Source organism: Carassius carassius, chromosome 35, assembly GCF_963082965.1.
Source record: "Carassius carassius chromosome 35, fCarCar2.1, whole genome shotgun sequence".
Taxonomy (NCBI): domain Eukaryota; kingdom Metazoa; phylum Chordata; class Actinopteri; order Cypriniformes; family Cyprinidae; genus Carassius; species Carassius carassius.
This window is the reverse complement of record NC_081789.1, coordinates 2465416-2475479: the sequence shown is the minus strand read 5'-3', so window position 1 is coordinate 2475479 and position 10064 is coordinate 2465416. Positions and strand designations below refer to the sequence as shown.

Genomic DNA, 10064 nt, shown 5'->3' with positions numbered 1-10064 from the left:
AGTGTGACTTCTTTTATTTCAATTATATTTTATTTTCTGCAAGTACAGCTTTTTACTATAAAAACAGTACTTTTTAGATTTGAAGTACACTAAGTGCACTTTCAATTAGGCACACTATTATATATTAATATATTCAATTATTTACATTTTGGACGACATTTTTAAGTGGTGTTTAATTAAGAATTTGATTAAAACAGTTCGATACTTAGTTTTAGCATAATGAATAAATTCCAATTGGACAAAAAAGTCCAAGAGTATTGTAAATAATACCAAATAATGATAAATAATGACAATAACAATTAATAATAATAATTATAAAAAACAAAAATAATCACAGTACAAATGTATGGCGTCTTCAAAAAGCATTTATTGCAAGCTGTATTTGTTTACTAGGACTTCAGTCTTCCACATACAAAACTTAAACATTACAGCTTAAAAAACGACAGAAAAGAAACTGCAAAAATGCATTCCTGGTTCACTCGTTCACTTCTTCCTCTTCATCCTCAAATGCTTCCTCGCCGTCATTGGCCGTAGCCTCCTGGTACTGCTGATACTCAGACACCAGGTCATTCATATTGCTCTCGGCCTCTGTGAACTCCATCTCATCCATTCCCTCGCCAGTGAACCAATGCAGGAAGGCCTTGCGTTTGAACATGGCCGAGAACTGCTCGGAAATGCGCTTGAAGAGCTCCTGGATGGCAGTGCTGTTGCCGATAAAAGTGGAGGCCATCTTCAGTCCCCTGGGTGGGATGTCACACACCGCCACTTTAACGTTGTTGGGGATCCACTCTACGAAATAGCTGCTGTTCTTGTTCTGGATGGCCAACATCTGCTCGTCGACTTCCTTCATAGACATAGGGCCGCGGAAAACGGTGGCCACCGTGAGGTATCGCCCATGCCTTGGGTCACAAGCAGCCATCATGTTCTTGGCGTCAAACATCTGCTGTGTGAGTTCAGGCACAGTGAGCGCGCGATACTGTTGACTTCCTCTTGCGGTCAATGGTGCGAAGCCGGGCATGAAGAAGTGAAGGCGAGGGAAAGGCACCATGTTGACTGCTAGCTTGCGCAGATCTGCGTTCAGCTGTCCGGGGAACCGCAACGAAGTGGTGACGCCGCTCATAGTCGCGGACACTAAGTGATTGAGATCGCCGTACGTGGGTGTGGTGAGCTTGAGCGTGCGGAAGCAGATGTCGTACAGCGCCTCGTTATCGATGCAGTACGTTTCATCCGTGTTTTCCACCAGCTGATGCACCGACAGCGTGGCATTGTAGGGTTCCACCACCGTATCAGACACTTTGGGTGAAGGCATGACGCTGAAGGTGTTCATGATGCGGTCTGGATACTCCTCTCGGATCTTGCTGATCAGAAGAGTCCCCATTCCCGATCCGGTTCCTCCGCCGAGGGAGTGCGTGAGCTGGAAGCCCTGCAGACAATCACAGTGCTCACACTCCTTCCTGACCACATCCAGGACAGAGTCCACCAGCTCGGCTCCTTCCGTGTAGTGGCCCTTGGCCCAGTTGTTTCCTGCACCTGTCTGTCCTGCAAAAGCAATAAAATAAGAGACGATCAGTTTGCATACAAAACAAAATATAATTTTTTTAGCCACTTGTTATAGGGAGGCATGTAGCAATTATTTATCCAGCATTCATCATAGCCTACGTGACATTTATGTTCATTCTTGAGATGCATTCCAGACGCATTGTGTCTGTGGAATGTCATGAAAATATGTACTGGAGTATTTTGTGAATGTTGTCTATTTCCTCATTTGAAAATAAAAGCTGTCCACACTAGTTTTGGAAGTGATATTAATGGCAGAAAATATATTGTGCTCATTTTATTGTGTATACAATTTGCCATTTACTTGGACACTATATTTATAGTTCCTCATGATTGACACTATGAGTAAAATGTTAGCTGGGAGTATTTTTTTTTTTTTTTTTTTTTTTATTTGAAATGTAAACTTTTGGAAAAATTCCACTGTCACTTTGGATCAATTTAATCCATTCTTGCTAAATTAAAGTATTATAATCTTATTGTTTTTTAAATCACAGTTTGATATAGATATAGTGATATAGATATTAAGGACTTGACTATTGTCTGTTTTTTTTTCTATTCAGCAGTACTGTGGAAAATTAGGTTGATGTTTACAGACACAAAGAAACAACCTATGAACTACTGTAGTGCCATTTATATTATGTTTGCATTAATATTATATTATGTCAAACAGAATCTGACTTCAAAATATACTTTCAGAACAAGTGCTGGGAGAGAGAAAGTTTTTATGTAATGTGAATCTTATGTTATCATAAATACTGAAGAATTGTAGGATAATTAAATGAGTTTAATAAGATTTTTTGTTTGAAGGAATTCAAGTTGAAAGCAAGTATTCTAAAGGCTACGTTTACACGACAACGATGTAGTCAAAAACAGAAAGGTTTATCCCTTTCGTTATTAAAAGGTTTCATGTATACACTACAACGTTTTCAAATAGATTCGTGTCTACACATATCTGCGAAAACAGCCAAAAATGCTATATTATGTATACCAGGCCAGTAGTTGGCGCTGTTGCCTTGTTACTAAACAGTACCTGTACCGACTCTAAATCATTGAAATGAGTCGTTTTTAAAAACAAATCCGATGCCGTTTCATATTGACGTCAACATTAGCATATTGCCCGTCCACTTGTTGGTCTTTTTTGCATTGGTCTGAATGAAAATGCAAATTCATTCTTTGCCACTAGGTGCTGCTTTTGGAGTGATAAAAATAGTGGTTTCCCCGGTAACCCTGTACACAAAGTAGCACTGCGCTCACAAACACTGCTTTATCAGGCATTTCTTCATTATAAAAAGAAAATTAAAACAGTCGGACCAATCCCCGTAGAGTAGCATCACGCAAAGGGATGGTTTTGAAAAAATTAATCGTTGAGCGAATCGTTTGGGAGTCGTTCAGCAAGTAATCTCAAAATAAACGCATATTAGAAGACAATGAAAGTGTTTTTTGACCTTGCATGCATGTCAACCTGTTGTTGGGGACTCCCAAAACTAAAATATTAACCTTTCATTGCCCATAATAAGGTCACTTTACGACACGTACTGCACATGTCTACATACCTAAACCGTACTACGCACACGCATGACGTCACCGTTTTCAAAGATTAACGTATTGGGTGTTTCCACAGAAACGATAACGGTGGTGTTTTCAAAAATTGCACTTGGGCTTACACGACACGACAATGGTGTAGTCAAAAACAGAAACGTTTTTCCTTTGTGTTTTTGAAAAGTTTTACGTATACATGACAACGTTTTAAAAAAGATTTGCATTTACACATATCCATGAAAATGGCCAAAAACACTGTATTACCAGTATGCCAGGCCAGTAGTAGGCGCTGTCACCTAGTTAGTAAACAGTACCTTGTAGGGAAGTGAAGATTATATGTTGTATATGATGCGTCTCCGCTGTTGGTTGTTATATTGGAGTAGTAAATCCACATTGAACAAGCATTAGCAAACTCTAGAGAAGCAACAACAGTACCATGTACTCTGCCATTGTTGTGTATGTTTGTTCATGCTTGCCTTTAAAATGGACACGCCATTGTCATGTAAATAAAGAGGTAAAACTCAAAAAAAGTTTACATTTTTTGTTTGATAATTTTGTCCTGTAAATGGCCCCTTACTACTTTCAAAAACAATTAAATGTGTTCCTTATACATTCTTTGGCTTGACGCTAACAGTCAGTCCTACAAGTAATAAGTAGGCTAGTTGAAAAAAATGAGAGTTTGACATGTTGACACAATACCAAAGATGAAGTTGTCTGGTCGGAAAAGCTGTCCGAATGCCCCAGAACGAACACTGTCCATCGTTCCAGGCTCCAGGTCCACCAGCACAGCTCTGGGAACATACTTGTGAGCTGAACACACACACACACACACACACACACACACGCGCACACACACAAATCTTTTTTATGGCTGTAAACCCTTTAGTACTGTAAAAGTTATTCAGTGAAATTTTCTCACTAAAACAGATGTTACATTGATTAACTAACTTATTAATTAATGATAGAAATGTAATAAAAAACAAACAGTGTATCCTTTAAAATTCAACTCCTATTTATTTTCATTCATTTATGTAAATCATTTAATAAAACATTATGCTAATGAAGTCAGAGAATCGCAGGAAATTCCTGTGAGCTGACTACACCGCTCAGAAGTTTAAGGTCACTGTTAGTTTGATTCATACTCACACACTGACACACACACACACACACACACACACACACACTTACAGGAAGCCTCGTTGTAGTATACATTAATCCTGTCGAGCTGCAGGACGGAGTCACCCACATAATTTCCGGCTGGATCGATGCCGTGCTCGTCGCTGATGACCTCCCAGAACTAGATGTGTCACAGTTGTTTTGGGTTAGTTTAGATGTCATTAAAGACAGTTTCCCCAAACTTAACTGTGTGATAAAGGACGATGCATACTCGACACACACATAGGCAGCTCATGCGCCCTTAAAATGTTGCGGGTTGTTTCCTGTCATGACTCAAGGGTTGATCACGTTTAAGTATGATCAGACTACATAAAATGTAGAAGAATGAAGAATGTGTATCTATCTTACTGCATGTTAGAGAAGTGGCATTACTGAAAATCGTTATAATCATTAGCTTCAGGTATTTCCTTCACAAAATGTATGCACTCATCAAAGTTAAAGTAAATCGTTTTTCAAAATGCAAAATATAAAGTTTTAAATCGATGGATAGTGTGATAGGAAAATAAAAGATATTGAGCGCACCTTTGTTCCGATCTGATTGCCGCATTGTCCGGCTTGAATGTGGACGATCTCCCTCATGATGCTCCTCTGAATCAGCTCTGGCTCTGCTCTGAGTTCAGTCTAACTCTCGATCTTCAGCCTTCACTCCTCCTCTGCTCGATTGGTGGGGATTTGAATGACATATCAGCTGCACAATCACAAGTGTGCTGTCATTTCTCTCTAGTCACTGTCACAGATTCTGCATTAGGCCTACTTTGCAAAAAATATATATATTCTGCTCTATAAATACAGTAATATACGTTCTGCTTTTGCTCTCCAGAGTCCAGAGTAACATGTGTGACCTAGACCTGATGTTTTAAAAGAAAGTCTATACATTCATACTTATACTCCACCTTTCCAACATTCCAAGCAGTTTCTGTCTTTAAGATATGAGCTTGATTTCTTCAATTTTGAACTGAAACTGGATCTTTTGGATTTCTTTTTTTATGGACGTATGTTTCCAAAAAAAAAAAAAAATATATATATAATTTGTTTTATGGCAGAAACAGACCTATATAAATATATATTATTTTTTATTTGTACATTTTTCTAGGGAATGGGGATATTCAGTTTAAACTTAGAATTCAGAGAAAAAAACTCTTTTCATTTTATATTGAGATAAAATGTCTCCATTCCCTAAAAAAATTGTGAGATATAAACTGTGCAATTGTGAGAAAGTCGGAATTTTGAGATAAAAAGTAACATTTAAATGTATTTTTATTGCACTACAGGGGAAAACAAACAAAAACAGAATTGCTACATATAAACTCAGAATTATGAGGGAAACACTTTTTATAAGTAATTCTTGATCAGTCATAATTGTGAGATAGAATCTCAGTTGCGAAAAAATTTGCCACAATTTAGTTTTTTATTATTATTATTCCAAAGCGGAAATGTGCTTGCGTAATTTTGTACCAGTTTCATTCTGATGGATAAGCAAAATCAGATAAAGTCTTTCAAAAATTCAGTCACACAACAAGTTCAACTGCAGATCATTTTAGCACAACTCTGATAAAAGATGACATGCAAAATATTCAGTTCTCCTTAAGTTCACTATTTTTTTTACACAGTACATTTGAGAACTAAGCAGTTATGAAATAAGCCACATAAAACATAACGTACGAAGGACAAATATATATTCATATTTGTCTAAGCAAAAACTAAACGTAAGTGCAGTATTGATTTCTTCGCACTATTTCGATCTGTCAGCAGCTGATGACGTTTAGTCAGAGGTTTCCTCGTCTCCAATATACCACAGCACGTATGTGGAGCCACACAGGAGAACCTGACCCGCCAGTTTGGCCATGTACACGAAACACCACAATAAAAACCTGAAGAAGGAAAAAAGAGAGGTAAAAACTTTTCAGACAGGCCTTTTATTGAACAACTAGGGACACTTTCCATGCCATGGTAATCCCAAATTGCTCTTTGAAGTACATCATTGTAATGTGAAAAACATCTGTTTTAAATGAGGAAAGAAGAGTAGAAGCATTTTCACTGATAGTCAGATCCATCTGTAAATGCTTATAGCTTATTTCTGACACTTGAGCAGTCAAGGGTCCATTTTTTTCCGAAATTGAGCTTTATACATCTTCTGAAAGCTGAATAAATAATATTTCCATCGATGTATGCTTTGTTAGGATCAGACAATATTTGGCAAAGATACAACTATTTAAAAATCTGGAATCTGAGGGAGCAAAGAAATCATAATACTGAGAAAATCCCCTTTAAAGTTGTCCAAATGAAGTTCTTGGCAATGCATATTAGTAATTACTAATTATGGTAGGAAATATATTCATGGAGCATTATCTTAACTCAATATCCTCATGATTTTTGGCATAAAAGAAAAATGTATAATTTTGACCTATACGATGTATTGTTGGCTATTGCTACAAATATACCTGTGTTACTTATGACTGCTTTTGTGCTCCAGAGACACATACATGTATGATTGTCCTGACAAACATTAATATGATTAATACTGCAGCCTGGCAATATGACGTGTGTGTGTGTGTGTGTGTGTGTGTGTGTGTGTGTGTGTGTGTGTGTGTGTGTGTGTGTGTGTGTGTGTGTGTGTGTGTGTGTGTGTGTGTGTGTGTGTGTGTGTGTGTGATCTCTTACTTCAGTAAGTACTTGGCTCTGCTGGACGTGATGTCATATGAGAGAGTGTATATTTCACAGAGTGTGGCTTTAACGGTGAGGCATCCCAGAAAACCCTTTGGGTTCAGTTTGTACAGGTCAAAGCTCAATTTAGCAATTCCACTTCTTTTTGGCTGTCTGAAACTTGGCAGAACCTGTGAAATATGGATTGAGGGCAAAACAAATGCCTGTGAGACAAATCACAGATTGAAGCGAGCGATAATGTCATGAGCGTTTAGGGTAAATGCAAGCCTGCTCCCTGGTGGAGCAAAACCACAAAGATCGTTTCAGTGAAGACAACTCTTGCAATGATTAAATGAAGAAGTTTAAAATAACAAATGCTGATGAAAGTTTCAAATCAACAAAACTGATAAATGAACAGCTGTAAATGGAGCAACACATAGGATACAGTTAATCAGCTCTAGGGAAAACAATCCTGATTAGACCCGCATCTAAATCCATTTTCACTGTTTGCTTAATGGGCACAGCTTATGAAACATAAAAATACAAATACAAACTGTAGGTACCAGGTCATAAATATGACAGCAGTAATGTGTAAATATATCATGCTGTATTACACTGTAGATAAATAGCATTCTGTAAAAAAAAAAAAAACCTTGTATATGTATTATTTTGCCTTATATGAATGTAATGCAGATAATGAAGATAATATACTATACTAAATATATATTTTTTTACATTTTGTTAAATTATAATTACAAATGTGTATAACAGCTGTACCAGTGTATTGGGGGTCCACGCTTCCCCTTTGTCCAGGACCATGAATGCTGTATTTGTAGGCAGAGACTGAAAAAAAGCTTCAGAGTCCACCACCGTCCCATCATCCTCCAGCACAAGTGTGAGGAACTGACACGTTATCAAGAAAGAACTGGCCACCTGTAGAGAGAGAGAATAATATATGAGTATTCATTTATAAATCTCCAGTAAGATCTGACTGAAGCTCAATTAACTAACGGATGTTATCTTGGAAGCTTTCAGGCACAACTGCAGAGAGCAGCTAAATAAATTAGGAATACATATATTGGCATAACATATTTCCATGACTTTTAGTATTTTACTATTGCACATTGCTAAGATAATGCATGTTTTCCATGACTGCAAAATAAAAGAAAATAAGATTTCCTGGGTCAACAAGCATAAAAAAACATTGATTATTAGAGTACATTTTACAGTACAGTCTTTCTACTTTCTACCCATTTTTTGTAGTTATTCATGAAATGTACAAGCAATTTCATATAGTGAAGATTGTTTCAAACCCTTTTTCACTTTTTTTATTTTTTTTTAACTCAAATAATAATAATAACAATAATATCCTAATATCCTAATAATAATATCCTACGATTCCATGGTGGCAATAAAATTTGTATTTTTTATTTTTTTTTGAAAGAAATGAATAAATACAGCAAGGTTGCATAAAATTTTATATACTTTTTGCTAAAAAAATATGTTGGAAATAAATGCTGAAAATTCAGCTTTGCCATGACAGAAATAAATTACATTTTAAATAGAAAACAGTTATATAAATGGTTATAATGCCTCACAATAATTCACTACACAGTAATGATGTTTTAATAGTTCTTTTTATTTTTTTTGCATAAATGCAGCATTGAATATAAGTGTAGAACTAACTATATATTAGTATAATATACTGGTATGCAGCTTCATGCACGACATCCAGAGATCTGACCTGCTCCATGAGGTCTGCTAGACAGGTGGAGGTGAAGCCTTTCCTCCTGCGGCGGTTCTGCGTACAGACCTTGTACGGACGGGGCTGAGGAGGGGACAGCATTCGCTGGATAAGAGACGTCTGCACAGACGACACAGACCTACAGAACCACATCAACACACAATCAGAGCTGACCCTTTAATACAGCACGGAGACATAACGTCAAAACTAGACCTGCAATCTCAGGATAGTCTGTTAGGAAAAAACACAAAACTGTCACTGGGGCGATATCCTTGATATGTTCTTAAAACTACATTTAATGTTAAGAGTGAGTTATGGTTATATAACCAGGAAGAGAAATGTTCACGCCGTCTGCTGCTGAAGTGATAATTCAATGCTTGATAACACACTTTCAAAGCAGAGTATATTGCAGTACAGAAAACTTTCACAGTAGTTTTATTTTGTTTCACTTACAGCGGTTTAATTATTTGATTTGTGCATGAGGAATTTTACATTTAACAGGTAATACTTTAAAATAAGGGTCAGTTTGTTCGATTTTTAAAAACCACAATGCTAATTTATGTTTGTTTTTGATACATTGTTAATGTATACCAAATTTTAAAAAAGTCTTAGCAGATTTACTGTACTACGATTAATGTATGCTTGTTACTGTGTGTTACTGTAAAACATTTCCTTAATTTTTTAGGTATAATCACAAGTATAAGTAATTTCAACTTGATATCAAAACTGATTTTAAATTCTGTTGAAATTGTTTAAAATTTAGTTCAAATGTATGCCAAACATAGGCTGTCATGACTTGCATTAATTAATGTTACTGTCTCACTATTAATTAGTGCTATTATTAAGAGATTCAATAAAATGTAAAATAGTGCAAGAATTTCAAGCTTGTATTTACACAAATAACCAAGAGACTCCCCAAAACTCCCGTTGACCTCTAACACTGAAACCTAAAACTATGAAAAGTCTCTTACCTCATCAGAGATGTGGGAACCAAGGTTTTTGCGTACTCCATGCTTCACAGAACACATGCACTGAGCTGTAACTGAAAACACTAATGCTCTGAGCAGACGTGTGACCCGCACTAATGACCACTAGTGAACATACTCAGGACTTTTTCTAACACAATGCTATATTTGTTGTTTTCTAGGTCTGCTGCTGGAATGGAGCGGTGCTTCATGAATATGACATGAGTCTGTATAATACCATTATGAAATAATAATAATTTTGATCCAACTGAAACGATGTAGTTGTTAAATTAAATTTAAATATTTCAAAATATTCAATGCATTATTAAATTGTTATTTAATTTGTATTTAACTATATAGGTATTTAAATAATTCCGCATTATAGGCTGTTGTCTGGCTTTATTTATTTATTTAAATGACAAGTGACTTTGTGACTTCCT

The 10064-nt window shown here is 36.4% G+C and overlaps 2 protein-coding genes across 2 annotated transcripts; both read right to left on the bottom strand.

The window, feature by feature from the left end:
• Positions 1-347: 347 nt before the first annotated feature.
• tubb6 (tubulin, beta 6 class V) lies at positions 348-4939 on the bottom strand. The gene is made up of 4 exons (XM_059524261.1): positions 4795-4939; positions 4285-4393; positions 3796-3906; positions 348-1539 (listed from the first exon to the last, which is right to left on the bottom strand). The coding sequence occupies exons 1-4, from the start codon at positions 4849-4851 to the stop codon at positions 476-478; spliced, it is 1341 nt and encodes a 446-aa protein (XP_059380244.1). The 5' UTR covers positions 4852-4939; the 3' UTR covers positions 348-475.
• Positions 4940-5666: 727 nt separating this feature from the next.
• On the bottom strand, positions 5667-9739 carry cidea (cell death inducing DFFA like effector a). The gene is made up of 5 exons (XM_059524262.1): positions 9631-9739; positions 8660-8798; positions 7693-7848; positions 6934-7106; positions 5667-6143 (listed from the first exon to the last, which is right to left on the bottom strand). The coding sequence occupies exons 1-5, from the start codon at positions 9669-9671 to the stop codon at positions 6035-6037; spliced, it is 618 nt and encodes a 205-aa protein (XP_059380245.1). The 5' UTR covers positions 9672-9739; the 3' UTR covers positions 5667-6034.
• Positions 9740-10064: the final 325 nt, after the last annotated feature.